General features: G+C 33.7%; 2 protein-coding genes across 13 annotated transcripts; both read left to right on the top strand.

Moving 5' to 3' along the window:
• Positions 1-4,011: 4,011 nt before the first annotated feature.
• On the top strand, positions 4,012-5,430 carry LOC148199726 (embryo-specific protein ATS3A-like). 2 transcript variants are annotated; one of them, XM_088114029.1, is made up of 3 exons: positions 4,012-4,181; positions 4,254-4,367; positions 4,991-5,430. In XM_088114029.1, exons 1-3 carry the CDS (start codon positions 4,047-4,049, stop codon positions 5,297-5,299), a joined length of 558 nt encoding a protein of 185 aa, XP_087970155.1. In that variant the 5' UTR covers positions 4,012-4,046; the 3' UTR covers positions 5,300-5,430. The 2 variants fall into 2 exon arrangements, with proteins under 2 accessions (XP_087970155.1, XP_087970156.1); XM_088114030.1 differs by having other exon boundaries at positions 4,016-4,181; positions 4,994-5,430.
• Positions 5,431-7,579: 2,149 nt separating this feature from the next.
• On the top strand, positions 7,580-16,119 carry LOC148199725 (uncharacterized). 11 transcript variants are annotated; one of them, XR_015786183.1, is made up of 9 exons: positions 7,605-7,865; positions 12,959-12,999; positions 13,086-13,748; positions 13,958-14,080; positions 14,211-14,257; positions 14,340-15,107; positions 15,204-15,285; positions 15,683-15,781; positions 15,866-16,119. XR_015786183.1 is itself a non-coding variant. In XM_088114062.1 (6 exons), the coding sequence occupies exons 1-3, from the start codon at positions 13,620-13,622 to the stop codon at positions 15,027-15,029; spliced, it is 462 nt and encodes a 153-aa protein (XP_087970188.1). In that variant the 5' UTR covers positions 13,613-13,619; the 3' UTR covers positions 15,030-15,107; positions 15,204-15,285; positions 15,683-15,781; positions 15,866-16,119. The 11 variants fall into 11 exon arrangements, 1 of the variants encoding a protein (XP_087970188.1); XR_015786181.1 differs by having other exon boundaries at positions 14,199-14,257; XR_015786184.1 differs by having other exon boundaries at positions 14,199-14,257; positions 14,997-15,107; positions 15,866-16,118.
• Positions 16,120-19,059: the final 2,940 nt, after the last annotated feature.

The following is a 19,059-nucleotide window of genomic DNA, read 5'->3' as shown; positions in this document are numbered from 1 at the left end:
GCACTTTAATTAAATATGTTGCACTGATATTATGTTTTTTGCCAGGTATCCTTAATATGTATTATAGTAATGTAGTAAGGGACCAATTTGAAAAATTTTTAAAGGAAAAAGGGACCATCGTGAACAGATTCAAAAGCAAAGGGGGACCACAATTAACATTTTTAAATCAAAGGGGGGACTAAAACGAACTTCATTACACGAACTCAGATTGTTCACTCATATTACATCCATAACCCTTATTTTTTCCTTCGTCATGGGGTGCCAAAACATCACTTCCCACCATTGAAACACCAGGATCAGCCTAAGAAAAGTGCAAAAAGTGCTTAAAACTCACCTTTTTGGCCAATGGTGACCCCAGTTCACCTGACTGAGTACCTGTGTTGGACTTTCTGTACAAAATCCAGTTTTCTCTCGGGTAATCGTTTACAGTGTCCTTGTAATCGATTACAGTGTCAAAAAAGGTGTAAACTTGATTTCTAAGGCATAATTTGAAAGGTCTTTGAGTGTAGATTCCAACAAAACAAGAATCAACTCATTTGGAGTTCGGTGGAGAAAGTTATGAGCAAAAGAACAAGCAAAGGTCAGAGTTGGCAAAAATATATGAAATGCTAACTTGAAAGAATAAACTGTATCAACTCAGATGTCCAAAAAATACAAATTAGTAGTCATTGGAAAGATTTTTGAGTCTAGTTTCTAATAAAAAAAGAATCACATCATTTGGAGGTCGGTGGGAAAAGTTATCAGTAAAATAGCCAGCAAAGGTCAAAGTTGACAGCATGTTATCTCACCCAAGTTGCTCATCTCATAAACATTGTTTTTTTCCTCCATCATGGGGTGCCAAAACATCACTTCCCACCATTGAAACACCAGGACCACCCTAAGAAAAGTGCAAAAGTGCTTAAAACTCACCTTTTTGGCCAATGGTGACCCCAGTTCACATGACTGAGTACCTGTGTTGGACTTTCTGTACAAAATCCATTTTTCTCTCGGGTAATCGTTTACACGGATGCTGTAAACGATTACCAAGCCCTTTTTTGAACACTCTTAGTCATCCCTTGCAGAGCTTGCTCCTCCAACTAATGAGGGGTCACCCCACACTCATTGGACTCACATCACATCACCAACCACCCTCTCCCACCACTGAAACACCTGGACCAGCCTCAGACAGGTGCACAACTGCCTAAAACTAAGCTTTTTTTCCAATGGTGACCCCTGTTCACCTGGCTGACTACCTATGTTGGACTTTATGTACAAAATCCAATTTTCTCTCGGGTAATCGTTTACCAGGATTCTGTAAACGATTACCAGACCATTTTTTCAACACTCATCCCTTGCACTACTTCGTCCCTCTACTCATCACGGGTCACTCCACACTTCTTGCGTTTACATCAATGACCAACACTCATCTCCCCACTCAGAATTTGATCAACTCCTTCCCATTAATTACCATTAATTTGGATGTATTTGGATGTATTTTGTACTCTTATTAAGTACTTTAATTGTGTGTGTTGAATTCTTATTAAGCACTTTCATTGTCTATGTTGAATTCTTATTAAGCACTTTAATTAAATATCTTATTATAGTTGTACTGATATTATGTTGTGATATTTGGAAGTAGTGATATTATGTAATTATATCTGTTTTTTGCCAGGTATCCTTAATATGTATTACAGTAATATACGTAAGGGACCACCTTCAACAATTTTTAAAGGAAAAAGGGACCACCGTGAACAATTTTTAAAGCAAAGGGGGACCACATTTAACATTTTTAAAACGAAGGGGGGACTAAAACGAACTTTATTGCACGAACTCAGATTGTTCACTCATATTACAACAACTGATATTACATCAACAAAACATGATGTTAAACACCTAACCCATTACATGAACAAAACATAAATTGCACATTGCACACCTAAGATCAAGCTAAACACAACCACAATGTCATAATGTTCAACACAATAACAGCAAACACAACTCCAAGTAAGAACTTTATCCTTCTCTGCAACTCTTTGACATTATTTTCCAGATCAAATATCCTGTTGCTTTGTCTCACAATTGTACCATCTCTATCATCAGCATTGTCCTCAGAACACCACTTGAAAAAATTACATGACATCCCACTTGATATCCCACCCTATTATTCACCAAGAACACAAAAATGTTAAAACAAATAAAATCCAAAACACATGGAAGTGGACAGTACGCTATTCAAAACACCTTGTAATGGCGACATCCCCAAAATTTCCTCCCAGCATTCCTTGAAGTTCTAGCAACTTTCATTACAGCAATATCACCACAGTGGCAAATAGGGGTTATCCCAACTCCCCTGGAAACAACACCGTGTGAGGATTGCGAAAATCCTTTGGAGGTTGCCTTCGAACAGGAAGAACAACTCTGTGATGAATTTATCCCTAACCCTAAACCTCTGCTTTTAAATTTCAGAACCCTAACTTTGCTGAAACCTCCTGCTTTTAGATTTCAGAACCCTAACTTTGCTTTTCAATTTGGGTAAAACAGCCATGAATCCACTGCTCTCAGGATGAATCACCAATTCACAGTGCCACGTCAACAAAAAAAATGTACAGCTCATCAGTTTTCTTCCAGCTGGGCAGCTGTGCCGTTAGTTTTTTAACGCCGTAACCAAAAAGGACTAACTTGCACCGTTTTTTCGAAAAGTGGGATCTTAGTGAACTTTTGAAAAAAAGTAGGACCAATTTGAACAGACCCTACGAAAAGTGGGACCAAAATAGGAATTAAACCTTTTTGAATTATTCTTTAGTTTTCGTGAAAATAAAACGAAGGAAAATATTTTTTTTATAATTCGACAACTTTTTTATAATAGTTTATATAATATTTTGTAATTGATCTCTTTTAAATATATATTGTCAAATAATTATTAAAAAAATTGTTAAAATATCTGTCTTAAAATGAATTGTAAATCAGGGTGCGGATATTTCAAATTTCGAAATTTTGTTATTACACTCAAACCACCAATTTGTTTTGGATGGTTCTCATTATGTAAAATTATTCAGCTCATGGATTGAAATACATGTCACGACTTTTTTTTCATTAAAGTGATTTGTTTCGGTAGAGATGTGGAGACCGAGATACCAACCTAACAAATCTGGACAGCTTCTTCTTGTGATGTCTATTACGGTGCTCTCTCTCTGTACTCTGCTCTCTGAAGGAAGATGGGCTGGGTACCTGCAAAGGCACTCCGACGCTCAAGTCAAGAAAGGAATGTGTGATCGATCAGAAGAAGAATAATCTCTCTCTTAATTTTCTTTAGGGAAAAAACGTACCTTTTTTCTGGTCTGCTTTGCATATTTAAAACAGGGAAATAAACCTTTTACCTGGAAATCCGGACAGTTACCGAAGTGGACTATTTGGAAGTTGTAACTGCTAGGTCGTGTTTGATACTGAGTCAATTACTTGCGTGATTCGTGGCGTTAAGCTAATATTTGTAACTGCTTATTCTTAACTGCTGAACCGTTTACTATGATATCGCTCACTATATGTCGACCGTCGTATGTGTCGACATAAACATACGAGATGTCGTGCGAGCGATATATGTCGCGACGTCACTGTTTGGTTGTCGATCACCAAATGGTCAACATCACCAAGTGGTCGACATCAACATGTAATCGTGTGACATTACAACCGTAGGGGAACTTTGTATTGCATACCCTTATTATTAGTTTTAACTGTCGCCATGTCGCCCGGGTTACCGGTCGACCGCTGGTGAATTAGGTATCCTACAGTACATGATTTAAAAGTGAAAAAAAAATTCATAAATGGAATTAATTTATGTAAGGATTAATTTGTAAAAAATATGATATATAACCACTTTAATTTGTGTACGAATTAACATTATCGTATAAAAAATATATATTTTTTAAACTTACGAATAATCTCATTCGAACAAGTAGTATTTATTTTATAATAACTTAGGGTGGTCCTTTATTGGGGTACATAGTGGCATATAATTAAACTAATAATTATCTAAAGCACGACTTCTATATTGACTTTTGTAGTGAAAGTTTATGCAGAAGAAAATGATGAAGCAGGTTCTTCTTTTCTTCTGCTTTGCCTCTGCATTATCCCTTTCAGTCTCAGAATCCAAATCTAATTCTCTTCAAAATCCTGCAATTGATTCCTTCTCTTTTGGCTATATTCAGGTACGAAGTGTGATCTTTCAAGCAACACTTTTTTCTTTTTCTTTTTTCATGATTACTTTTTGTGTTCAACAGACGAAGACTCCACAGAACTGTTCTTACCTTGTAACTATATCTACAAGGTGTTCATCACCCAAGTTCACATGGGAGAAGATCGGAATTGCTTTTGGAGATGCTCATGGCAACGAGGTTTGCTTCGCATTTTTCATTCAATGAATTTGAAATTTTGTTTCTCTCTTTCTTTCTTCCACCTCATGATTAACGGGGTTCGATATATCTAGTTTTGAACCAAGTACTGATAAATGCATTGTTTATAGAAGAAAGCTGGAAGCAAAAACCTGACAGTGAATTGAAATTCAGCTCTAGAACCATGATATTCAATACCCTTTTAGTTTTTTTTATCTTCATTTTAATTTGGAGAAGATTTTTGTTCTAGTTTATCAGCTGTTCAAAGATAACATTAATTATATTCTTAAATTGACAAAAGTGAGTAAACTGAAAAATACTAGGTACTTGTATAACTTATACAAGAATTACATCTATGTATATGTAATGGTTACCGAAAACCTTGCTACTCAGCATAGTACTAGCAGCTAGTTTGAGCCATGCTCATTTGAAACTATGATAATACAAATACTCATCGACTTTGATGAAAATTTCTCTACTTTTCATTCACATAATTTGAATTTAAAATCTCACTTTGTAAGAATCAAATTAAGCTTTTTGCTCTGTGATGGTTAACCTTTTCTAAAGTACACAATATCAATTTTTGGGTATTAAGGAAACTTTTTATGATTATGATTGTGATTTAGCAGGTATACAAAGGAAGATTAGATGGTCCAGGCAGATTCGAGCAATGTTCTTTAGATGTATTTGAGATAAATGGGGCATGTTTATCCGATATTTGTTTTCTGTGGCTATATAGATCTGGTGCAGTGGATGATTGGAAACCTGAATCAGTGAAAATCTCCTGCAGCAACGCATGTTTTCCCATCTTCAATATACACTTCAATATAAACTTCTCCCTCCCTGATGCTGCCTGGTTTGGCTATAAATGGTGTAATACTGATCCACCATATCTGGCAAATGGCTTTCCCTTCCCAACTGGTGTTTTCTTTTAGGGGATGGTAATGTTGTTTGAGTGTAAGAATTTTATATAAGGAATTACTGATGTTATGCATGAGGAAAAGTTTATTTTAATCATACATTGATTGATAAATCTCTATTTTAAACAAGAGACTTGATTTTTCAACCATAATTTTGTTCATTCAGAATGAAAAGAAAATGCTCACTAACATGGAAACATCCATAATTATTACAAACTTGTAACATCACAAAATTTATGAATTTGATATGTATTTTTCTAGATTGCAATTTCACATAACAAAATCAATGTGGTCTGCAAATCTTCCATGTTTTTTGAGGTTTTAGATTTTTTTTTTAATAATACTATATAGGATGAATAAAACCGAGTATGATATTTGGAAAATTATATTTACTTAAAATGGAATGCACCGATTAAAATTATCTCAATGTCAGATTTCAAAACATATTTTAAAAGTATAAAGACACGTGTATAAATTTTGTGAGTATGTCAAATAAATTAAGGGTTAAATATGTTTTTGATCCCTTAACTTTTAGTGAAATTTGGAATTAGTCCCTCTTCAAAACTTTGGCCTAATTTAGTCCCCAAACTTTAAAAATGTGTGAATTTAGTCCTTTTAACTAAATTTTGTTAGGTTTATTTGATGTTTCAAGTGCGTTTCATGATAGCATTTGAGTTGTTTATACCATTTGACACATTTTTGCTTCAATGTTAACGGAGAAATGCGTTTGAAACATCAAATAAAGTTAACAAAATTTGGTTAAAAGGACTAAATTCACACATTTCTAAAGTTTGGGGACTAAATTAGTCCAAAGTTTTGAAGAGGGACTAATTCCAATTTTCACTAAAAGTTAAGGGATCAAAAACATATTTAACCCATAAATTAAACATACTAAAAAAAAAGTATTCACATACTAATTTATCTATATATATATATATGGGTTTGCTAACGCGCGTACGCCTGTTTTTCAGTTGGTACATTTTAGCAATGTGTACCGGATTTTAGTAGACAAAAATACCCTTATATATCATGGATTCTAAGTTTTAAGGTTAAGGGTATTTTAATCCCTCCAACCTTTTCTCTGTCATTAGCCCCAATTGAAAAAATCAGAAACACTTGCCTTTAAACAATTTGTCTTTCTAAAGAGTTGAGTCATTGACATATTCACTTTGAGGCAAAGGTTCATTCAAGATCTCTTCAATTTCACCATCTTCACTAATTTCTCTAATTTCATCATCTGTGCATATGTTGAATCATTATCTCTAAAAATTACTAATTCTTTCGGATGTCATTATGCTTGTGAAAATTAGATAAACTTAGATAAGACAAAAATTATAAAATAAAAACTCATTATAAAGTCATTTTTTGTAAGAAATTGTTTAACAACAAGTATTTCTGATTTTTTCCAGGTCAATTACCAATTCCTTTATGCTTGTGAAATTGGATAAAATTAGATAAGACAAAAATTATAAGATCAAAACTCATTATAAAATCATTTTTTTTTAAGATTGTTTAACTTTCAATTGGGGCTATAGTAGGATGTTTCTGATTTTTTCAATTGGGGCTACAGTAGGGATGACAGAGAAAATATTGGAGTGAGAAAGATGAAAGAGAAAGGGTTTACACGAATGAGAGAGGTGAGTAAAGGTTTGGGGGTTTCCTTTTTTTTTAGTTTTGAGAATGAAAATTATTAAAATACCCTTAATCTTAGAACTTAGAATCCATGGATATTTTTGTCTACTAAAACCCGGTACACATTGCTAAAATGTACCAACTGAAAAACAAGCGTACGCGTTAGCAAACCCATATATATATATATATATATATATATATTTATATTTATATTTATATATATAAGTTCGGGCGATAAACAAAACAATTGTCTATTTAACATTAAAAATAACGATAAAAATGGGAAATGATAGAGTGTTTCAATATTGGTTTGTAATTATGTCATTTATATATGTTTGGCACTCAGATACACATACAATATATTATACTACATAATACCTACACGAAGATTTTAGAAGATGAACAATAGTAATTTTTTATTATTTATATAAATATCCAACGAAAACGTGAGTGGATACGTGTGCGTGTGTGTATGAGTAATACTTTTTTAAACTCTATATATGAATGTATAGAACAATAAATAACTTTTTTAAATAAGCTTTATTTATAGATACGATAATAAATAATGTTTTTTAAAAATAATACTATCTATAAGTATTTAATATTATTTTTTAATTTTTTGAAATAGAAAAAAAACCGCTATTTCTTAAGGTTCGAAAACAGTTTTCGCGTTCAGTCTACCGTTTTCATCACTGTTCGTGTGGCATTGCCTGTAGGGCTTCGTTGGTCTATTGATTTCAGGTATTAGGTTTCTTCATTCTCTCCTTCTCTTCTCTGTCTGTCCTTTGCCCTTTTTCGGTTGATCTCGTCATTGCCTTGCCTGAAGCACTTGTTTTAGAGCTCCGTTCGTGTACTGGGTGTAGGATCTCTCTTCGTGCACTAGGTTTAGGATCCGTTCTCACTTGCGGAGTTGCCGGCGCAAACCCTGAGGGCGAACGATACTCCTCTGGTGAGTCTTCTCCCTTTGTATGATGCCATGTACTCTTACTCAACTTCAATTGCAAGAAGAGTCCAATACGTTTTCTGAAGCAATTTCCTTTTTAGTATTGGCCCTTCATCCTAACATGAGGCATAATAGTCAATATGCAGAATTTAGAGTTGTTTCATTCTCTTATTTTACCTTGTAGGCCATCCCTTACGGTGCCAAATTCTTTAGTACATGTCTCCTTGCCAAAGTGGCAGCTTTACGATAGTAGTTGTTCCCCCATAATGAGATTATGGAATTTATTTTTGAACCATCCAAGCAATTTATTTCTCTGCAACCCATTTTATTTGTTCTATTAGGCCATGCTTTCTTTATTTTAACATAAGAGTTAAATGGACCCTACTTATTGTAGAACTGTAGTAAGGACAATAGAGGCTTGATGCAACGCATGTAGTATCAATTTGATACCTTAAAGTTGTATGGGTGGTTGCCAAGGTTTATCATGGCTGTGAAGTGTGGTAATTCTGTTGACTATATGAGATTATTGAATCATGCTCTGTTGCTTTCACTGGGCTGGTCACATGATGTATGCGTGTGTGATGGGTTGTTTCTGAAAATTTTGTTTTTCCTTGACTTATGATGATAATGTTTGTATGGTTTTGGGATATAATGTGGTATGTATTACAAATGGTTAGAGTCAGAAATGATCTGCATCTGTTTGCTGCTTAAGTGTGAATGTGACTATCTTGCCATATTGCTTTAGGACCGAAATCTGTGTTTCTGAACAATAAAATTAGTGTTACGCTCTATTCATAAACTTGGCATTTTTAAAATGCGTTTTTGAGAAACTAGAGCTATACATGAAACGATTTATGTGATGATTTCCTGTCTAGCAGCCTAAATAATTTATGGATTAACCTGAGTGATATTTTTTAACAAGACCCATGTGGAGGTATTTATCTCAATAATAATTGTTAATTGGAATGCATAAAAATATATGTTCTGTTCACTATTTTATTTTAAAGAGTAAATATGTTTATAAATGTTATACTGGTATGATTTTGGGTGTCCATAAGGAGTAGATTAATTAGGAGGGATGCTTCTAAATGATAAATTGCTGGAAGTCTTGTGCTTTGAGGTGGTAAATTTTCTTCTCTGAAATTATTGGTATGAAAGAATTTTCAATGCATGCTTAAGTTTATTTCAGAACTTAATTCATAGATGATTGAATGGTAAGAGTGAACTAGGTTTTAAATTGTAATGGGTGGTGAAATTGCTGTGAACATTTCTGATGGGTTGAAGGTTGTTCAGTATAATCTAAGGGCTTTACTCAACTTGCTGATATATGAGTACTCTGGATGTTGGCCCTGCTGTATTGTTAAACATTAGGTTGTTGAGGTATGATCATAAACTAGTATTACGTTGTTTCAACACTCTGAATCAGTATAGATGTTCTGACTTTTGATTGAAAATGACCTGAGAACACTCAACTTGAATAACAAAACTTGATTTCATGGTCTGAAATGTGTGACAGTGTACATTATGTGTCATATTGCTCTGTGATAACCTGTTTTGTAAGGGTTAATGGTCTACCCAGTGCGGGATCAATTATGGGTGGTAGTTAGAGTGATTTTATGTAAATTCTATTTAAGTCAGCATGTACAGGTGTTCTAATGATTACGATTTGGACTATGCTGCTGTTAATGTGTGTATAATGTGTGTAGTACAGTATAATGATTCTAAATAATTGGTTGGAAGTATATATTACTAAGGACCGGTTTTGTATCTTTACGTAAATGAGAAGTGCAGAGCTATTATGCTACTGCCAAGAATAATGGTCTAAAGTCTGACGATCTATAACAAATTGTAAAATTGAGTGGTAAGTGTAAAAGAGAAATTATATTACAGTATGTATATGATAATTGGAAAAGTGTAGAATTATGATTCTTTATGTTACGATTGGTGTTTCTAAAGGAATGAAGGTCGGGTTTTAAATATGTTATGATTCTTTATGTTACAGTATGTGTATGATTCTTTACAGTATGTGTTATGATTCTTTATGTTACGATTGCTAATTCAGATGGGTAGTTTGATACTTAAATGCATGGTGGGCTTTGGAGAATTCTGGTTGGGCATTTCTAGTAATTAAAAATTTGATCTTAGGTGCTTTATGCATGTATGATAGGTATGAATAATACCTGCTGAAGTTTGAGTCTTTTCTTTGGTCCAAAATCACGTATACTACTTGTGGCCTATGAAGTTTAATTCTGGAATTCTATTTGAGTAGGAAGACTTACATTTAAATGCTAGATCATGTTGTCGTGTGTGGCCTGTGTCAGGTCTTGTAAGGGGAAACTAACTCTCTGGCTCTAAGTTTTGTGATGAAGTAATCGTTTTGTATCCGGTTTTGGTTGATGTTCTTATTTTTGTGTGGGATGAATTGTGGATGTGTATGTCCATGGGCTGTAAATTTCTTTCTGTGATTATTTATGTGTCGTGGGTTGAGGGAGCAGAATGTCTTGTTTCTTTCCTTTGGGTGCTAAGCCTTGTCTTTGATTATGTGAAATGTGATGTTATATAACTGGGTGGCTTTTCTTTCTGATGGCTGTATGCTGAATGCAGTTAACGTACTTTGTGATTGGGAGTAGATTTTTGGTTATGATTGGTTATATATGTATGTGACGTTCATTGTTTTTATTGGTCTGAGTTGGAGTTTATCTGGTGCAATACATAAATTAGTTAGTGTTAAGAAGTGAACTTTAAACTTAACTCAATCCCACAAAATCGGTTTATAAAGTGAAATTTGCATCCACACACACCCCTCACACTGAGGTATAAGCATCATCTCGAGCGTGAAACTAGACATTAATGGATGGTCCGATAGCGGGTGAGACAATATACCCAACAAACAACAAATATCGCTAGGATAGGCTGACTCTGATACCATGTTAAGAAGTGGACTTTAAGCCTAACTCAACCTTACAACATCGATTTATAAGATGAGGTTTACATCTACTTATATATTATAAATTTGTCTTATCTCTAGTCGATGTGATACTTTCAACGGTTATCATATCACTCTATTCCGGTACGAAACCTTTCTGCTAGTATAAGAGACTCGATTTCCTGATTAATTGGATGGTTGTAGCGATTTAATATTTTTCGTTAGTTAAGAAGAGATAGTTCTCTGCTGTGTTACTACAGAGCTGTTCGTGGAAATATAGACTATTCTTTTTATTTGGTGAAGTGAGGTAATTAAAGAGAATTATTAATGATCTAACAGTGGGATAGGCTTGTCGGTCATGTGACTAAAATGATAGACAGATTATAATTCCACACATATAAGGAGGGTTATAGGCAGAATAAGAATTTAAATAGGTTCTCTAGGAGCATTGGGTTATTTTAACTGGTTAAGATACAGTGTTTTATGGCTGTTGGAGAATTGCACATGGTATTGGTTAGAATTCCGAGAACCACACCAGTATTTGAGATTTTGGTACATGAACCAGGATTTAGGATTTAGTAATTAACGTGGATAATCTAGTGTACTTGGAATTAGCTAATTCTAGAGTTAGTTGACGTTCTAGGTTAATTGGTTAGGTAGCTTAATTGGTAAAAACACTAGTTTAGCATCGGAGTTCTTGGGTTCACCTCTTCGTAGCAACATCTATTTTTTTTTTTTGTTTTTTGATGATTTTATAAAATTATTATAGCAACTTTAAACTAGGAAAGATTGGCACTGTAAGGCATTAACGTGTCTCTGGTTTAACTTGGAAATCTAATTTGGGCTGCATTGAATTGGAGAAGGAAGTAATTGATTAAAATACTATTAATAATAATAAGAATAAAATAGGTGGAGGAATGAAGTGAAATTGGTTTTGGACGTGCAATTAAGCGGGTGCAGTCCATATAGTGAAACATATATTGGTATTGGAATTAAGGGATATTAATTTTGGGGTCGTTACATTGTAATTAGGATTTAATGTGAAATATGGGTGGCGCGGTTACAACAGTAATTAAGACTGTTTCAAACGAAATTATGAGAATTTAATAAAAAAATTTTAGGCAGATAATTAGAATAATAAAAAAAAAGGAGCGTGGTTAAGTATTTTAGAACTGAGTTGCTGCTGTTCACATTGATTGACGTTGTTGTATGGATGTTGTCATTGAAAATTGCCTTCTTAAATATTGAGTCTGTTTGAACTGTGAAGCAAATGAGTTAATATGATTAGTAACGCTTATGAGCATTGGTTTAATAGTATAGATAACTTAATGATGTGTTGGATTCAGTTGTATCGTATGACTAGCATTGTTTACGCCTGTTAGAGTGGATTATGGTCAGCTGTAAATTTTGGGCTGTTGATTCAAGATTGTATATGGCAGAGAAATGTTTAGTTGCTATAAGCCAAGAGGAGACAATTGCTTGCATCTTCTATGGTATTTATTCTACTAATTGTTAAATGCTAGATCATGTTGTGTCACATGTGATAAGTCAATGTCATTAACTTTTAGACTTTAATAAAGTTGGTAAGGCACCTACACTATATGTTAAAGCCCATGCTGCCCTTTAAAAAATAAAAATATAGTGCTTGGTTCGGTGCTTCTCGATAATAAAATCAGTGGTGTGCATTGTGAACATATACCCTCATCATTATGCTGTGATAATCCAAAACTATCAGATTCACCTGAGAGTGATTTCACCAAGCAATGTCTTCGGAGCTCTTTGAGTACCTGAATTTAGATGATGATTAATAGTCATACGACACAATCACACATTATAGCAACTAAACACTGTAAAAATAAACACTATAACAGCTAAGACACCTGGAATAGTTCTTATAGCAATTATCCTCCTGAAATTGAGACTCTAAGCAACCAGTAATACACAAACCAGCCACTGACATCTAAAAGCAAGGTTCTAACAGATTGAAACCTTCCAATCTAAGCTTAACGTGTTCATACTAGAAGTTAATTTGACATATCTATATATATAATAAATGTAAGATAAATCTAGTTGAATGTGCTTTTTGAATAGGTTCCGTGCATGTTTTGTAGTTTGATTTAACTAATCCTTTCATTTTTACTAATTGCATTGTTATTCTTTTTGTAAATTGCAGTTGTGAACTTTTATTACATATATGATGTGTTCAAAGTTGAGGTGAGATGAATATTTTTTATAGTTTATTATTGTAAATAGTGTTAGTTTCTATATATAGCTAATACTATATTAACTAATCTTGATAGATTATGAAAATATGGATCGAAAATGGATATTTGCTAGTCGATTATCAAAAGAATACGAGGATGGAGTGAAAGAGTTTTGTAGATTTGCAGTTGAACATGCAAAAAACCCTGGTAAAATCATTTGTCCTTGCTTGAAGTGTTGTTATTCAAGGGTAATGAACGCAAATGAGTTCGAAGAACATTTAATATGCAATGGAATTGATAAAAGTTAGTCATGCTGGATCAAACATGGTGAAATTAGAAAAAATCATATAGATAATGATTTTCGTGATAATACAAGTTATACGCTGAAAGAGACTAAAACAAAATATAAGTTAGATGAAGTTAAGGAGATTGCAAACGTTATCGAAGAGGATATGCGAGACTGTCCTCAAATGTTTGATAAGTTGACAACAAATGCAAAGACACCATTGTATAATCGTGTTAGGGGAATGAGATTTGGAGTTGGTCACAGATTATTTCCCGTCCAGAAAGCGTTATACACACCATGAGCATGATAAATTGATTGCTCAACTGAAAGACATCAATGAAAGAATGACACGAATGGAAAATGAGATTATTTCACTTCGAAAAATTAACACACCAAATACTATTGAAGAAGCTGATATTGGTGTCAATAGTAGCCAAGGGAGTTGCACACGGTCATCAAATAGCTTTTTCGAGGTAACTAACTTATCTACGTTACTTTCATTATTACTTTAATTTGCTTACTTTAAACTTTCGTAGGTCTTCATATTTAGTCACATTGGAGATTGTCTTATAATTTTATTTTCTATATTAGAAGTAATGTTAGTGTAATTTGTTTACTTTAAAAGCTCCCTACATTTGGTCACTTTAAATAATTTATCTTATAATTATATTTTATAATGTAGGGGGTCTCAAGTTGTAAATTGTTTGTATCATCACCATCACTTTGCTTGGTTGCCCATGGAAAATTGCATAATTTTAAAAGTGATACACTACATGGTAGACCTCTACCTAAAGGACATGTAAAAGTGAGTATAGATATTGCTTTGGAACCAAATGTATCCTTGCCCATACCTATTGTTGAAAATAACATACCTATTGTTGAAAATAACATACCTATTGTTGAAAATAACATGATGACAATAGGACAAACAATAGGTACATTCGTGGCATGGCTAATCAATCTCATACAAGTTGTTGATGAGGTATGTTTATACAACTATATTTATTCATATTTATGAACATATTTTATTTATTACCTAACTTGTTTAATTGATGATGTTTTAGGATTTCACTCAATCTAAAAAGAAAAGGATGAATAATACAAATGAATGTGTCGCACCTAAGAAGAAATGTCAAGGAAAAATAACCATTCAACACACTCATTGTAAAGTGTTTCATCTCAATCTTCCTGAATGGTGCAACTACCTTTCTTCATACCTAAAACTAAAGCCATCAAAGTCATTTCTTCCAATACAAATGGAGAAAAAAATATTTGGACTAGATGATCATAAAGAAATCGTTAATGCAAAAATTATTGAAGAAGTTATTACCTATGCATGGCTAGGTGCAACTACAATTTCTATATATATCGGGTACAACATATACTACTTTTAATCATTAATTTCATTCTTAGATTGACACCTTATCATATTACTAATACATTCTTATATTTTTTTTATAAGGTACCTATATCAAAATCTTGTTAAGCCAAATGATAAAGGATTCTTTTTTCTATCACCCCAAATCACAACACATGAGCTACCAATGAAAGAGGAAATGCAAAAAAAATTACTCTTTTTCTTGATAATGTGGTGATTGATAAGTTTGTTCTTGCACCTATTAATATCGGCTAATACCTTACTTTACAACTTTATCAACAACATATTATTTTCAAAGTTAGATGTATGAATTCTAATTTTGTTGATTCATTTCAAATTGTAGCAAACATTAGGTCTTGCTCGAAATCAATCTTAAACTAGAGATAATTCATTATCTTGACCCAATGGCGGTAGACATTAGTATGAGGCAATATTTGAAGAAATTGTTTGACATGTAAGAATATACATGTTGTATACTTTTAGTTCACATATATGTATTTTAATTGTATTGTTTTTACTTATACGTGCTTTAATTTTATTCATTCACTAGGGTTATACAAACCTATCGAACTCAAACATGATACGTGGTTTCAAAGTCTAAGTCAAACAATATCAAGTGGACATCAATTAAGGTACATTACTCTAGTATGTTTTATGTGTACTATGTCTTGATTGGGATAATTAAATTGTTGAATGACCTTATGTGACCTTTAGTTCACGTTTTGGCTGCCTACATTGTATTGGTTAGGTGAATAACTTTTATTCTTGAATGGTTGAAGACTTATTCCCTTGTTGCATTGTACTGGTTAAATGAATAACTTGTATTATTATGAAATTGGTTGGAGGAGTATACGATTGTAATGAAAGCATGACTTACTATTAAGAGTTTAAACTTGTATATGGTATATAGTTGTTTGTTACCATGCACTGAATCTGTTTGGAGTTTACTATGGGTTTTGGTTTTACTGTGGGTTTTGGTTTATTGTTATGTTCAAATTGTAAAGATGTTTTTTACTTTTGGTTTTCTAGTGTCCAAAACAATCCAACGACAATGATTGCGGATATTACGTGTGTCGATATATGAAGGAAATTATCACATACTGTGAAGGAGGGACAATTCCAACTTATGTAAGTTATCTTAATTATCATAATTAATTTTTAGTAAAAATTTAATTAACTAATTTTATATTATTTTTCTTTCCTGTTTTCTAGTTGTAGATGCCAACAATATCGTGATAATCAAATCATTGAAGTTAGGGAAGATTGGTGTTTACATGTAATTAATACATGCTTATAGGTTATGCTATGGTGATGTATATGCTTATAGGTACTAATAGGATATATATGTTATGATTGTATATATTATCTTATAAAGCAATGTCATGTCATGACACGTCTAGACAACTTCACAATTATATTTTGAAATATTATTGCGCTAATAGTTTTTATTCATATTAATGAACATTTTTTTTAGATCTTTGTCTTTGTCATATTTTCTTAATATATTATATTTTTTTTCAGTGTAACGGTGTGCCATGTTTCATGCCATGTTAGAAATTGAAAATTTGAAATTTAAGTGAAAATGCTGTCATTTTTTCTTCCTCCTTACCATGGATCATTCTCCCTTCCTGCGTTGAATATCTGGTTTTGAAACTTCCATCTCTAACCAAACCCCTTCACTCTTCGGGGTTCGTCCCTTCACCACCCCTTGCTTCTGCAAAATTCGCAGCAACACCTTGCCTACCCATACGACCCTTCTCCCTCTCTTCGCCTCGACCTCCACCCCAACACCACCACCTCCACCTCAGCCTTCCACCTTGACCCCGCCGTCCTTTGCTGCCTCTCAGGAAAGCCTCTCATCTTCATTCTCTTTATCTACAACGACCCAATGGACCATTCCTGCTGGATGTGTGACACCAAGCTGTTGGGTCAAGTTCATTTCACTGCTAACCTCTCCCCTGCTCTCTCTCTCTCTCTCTCTCTCTCTCTCTCTCTCTCTCTCTCTCTCTCTCTCTCTCTTACTCCAATACCTTTCAAACACCCAGAAGTTGTTTTTCGTACTACACCTTCCAGCTCACCTATTTGTATTGGTTTATTAGCGCATGCCTACTTTGAACTAGTTGTGTTGAAAAACTTTAGCGCAAAATTCATTCTAGTAATGCTATGTCTGGTTGTGGATGCTAAACGAGTTATGTAACTATTAGTCCGTAGTCGATTAACAATGCCAGACTTATGTATTGGTTAGCTAATTGTTAGAGAACAATTCTTATGTAATAATAGGTTTGAAGCCGTAATTTTACTTGCTTTGCCTCCTAACTTTTATTTCTATTTTTTTTGTAATATATCATATTTAAATTCTTATCTGATTATAATGTGTCTAACTTGTGACTTAAATTAAAGGCCAAGAAGGTAGACGCCTAGGCCTAAATTATATTATATCCGTGGAAGAATGTAGCTGAAATGGTATCTAAGATTTGTAGTTGTATAAACTAGAAGATTATAGTATATAGCGTGTGATTCATGTATGTTTAAATTATTTTATCACTGTGGAAGGTTGTAGCAGAAATCCTGTCTAAAATTTATGACAGTGGACGGTAGAAAATGTTATTTATCTAACATGTCACTGATCAATATGAACAATGTGTTTCCCATATACTAGTAATAACTTAATACTTGTAAGATTCATTAGTTGTGATGAAACTACCTTCTTTATTCCAGCACACATGAAGCTTACACGTTGAAGACTTATTATGAGAATAACGTTATTTAAATATTATACCTTTTAGGAGTAATGCACTAGTACCCATTTTGGATTAGATGGACATGATTCTACGGGACTGATAGTCTGTCTGGAGCTAAAGTACTCTCTGATTTTTCTAAAGTAAATGGAGTTAAGTTGCTTTGGGTTATCCTGTTGTTAGTAAAATTAGAAAAAGGTACTCCCACCTATTTATAACTGGAATGTCGACATTGATTATATGAACAATGAAGTATTTCCAGAATAAATTTTCAATGAGATAATTAACAATTTATGACCTCCTAGCATGAGAAAAAAAAATGTTAGCTGGTTCAAATATAGACCCAACGATAGAGAAGCACCTGAAACTTTTGACTTTTTTCGAACTAACTACTTTTGACTGGGTTTTAGAATTTTAGATGGTTAACTTATTTATTTATTTAATGGACTTGGACAATGTTGGCTAACGTTTGTTTACTTTTTGTTAGAATAAACAAAACATTTTAAGTTTTTCAGTTACAGACACTTCAGTGTATGAGTATAAAATGCTATAAATCATACTTTTACGTTTAATGAAAATTCTAAGAAGTAATACAGTACTTGTGAGTATCTCTGTAAGTGCCTTGTTGTTGATCTTTGCGTTTTGCTCCGGTGTACGAAGGTTCTGATCATCTGTGGTGGAGGTGGAAACCCTAGCACAGCTCTACGCTCTGCCTTCTCTCTAGAAACATACATTTCTCATTTTCTCTCTCTTGATTACGTGGTGCACTCGTTTTAAAGTCAGTAGATATTTACTTTGGGGTTTTTTTGTTTTTGCCCTTAAGTCTAATATGATATCAAGAGCATAGGATGTATTTTCCTAGTGTGTGTGAAGTGAGTGGCTGATCGGTGACTAGAATTGTGTGTATCCAGAAGAGGAGAAAGAACTTTTCTTTGGGTGTGTAAAATCAAAGAAATTACAAGAATTCAGCAAGAAAGGATGGCGGGAATTGGAGGAATACAGGGACCATTACCAGTATTTGATGGGAAGCAGTTTGATGATTGGCGCATCAAGATGCAAGCCATCTTTGGTTTCCAGGATGTTTCAGAGGTGATAGAAGACGGACTGCCTGAGTTGAGTGACAGAGCGTCTGAAGAATTACAAGACACAAGTGAAACTGGACAGCAAGGTAAGATTCATGTTGCACTAGTGTGTCAGCCCAAAGATCTTTAACAAGATCTCCAAGGTTGCTACTGCTAAGGAGATATGGGGCATCCTTGTGAAGACCTATGGTGATGGAGATAAAAACAAGAAGGTAAAATTGCAGGCACTAAGGAGACAGTTTGAGATTCTAGTCATGGATGAGAGTGAAACCGTGGCAGAATACTTTGACAAGGTACAAGAATTAGTGAATAAAATGAGGGCGTGTAAAGATGGAATATCTTATGAGTATATTGTTGACAAAATCATGAGAACTCTAACATCCAGTTTTGACAATGTTGTGGTGGCTATTGAGGAGACTCGAAAAATGGAGATCCTAGAGATTGAGGAGTTGTTGCACTCATTAGAAGCTCATGAGTATCGCATCAATGAGCGCAAACAGTGCCAAGAGCAAGCCCTACAGGTCAGAACACAGTGGAAGGGCAAGAAGGGGTTCAAGAAAGGAGAAAAATGAGGCAAGAAAGGTAA

Source organism: Vigna umbellata, chromosome 4 (assembly GCF_029865625.1).
Source record: "Vigna umbellata cultivar VRB3 chromosome 4, Vumbellata_1.0, whole genome shotgun sequence".
Taxonomy (NCBI): domain Eukaryota; kingdom Viridiplantae; phylum Streptophyta; class Magnoliopsida; order Fabales; family Fabaceae; genus Vigna; species Vigna umbellata.
The sequence above is the reverse complement of the archived record's forward strand: the minus strand, read 5'-3'. Positions and strand labels throughout refer to the sequence as shown.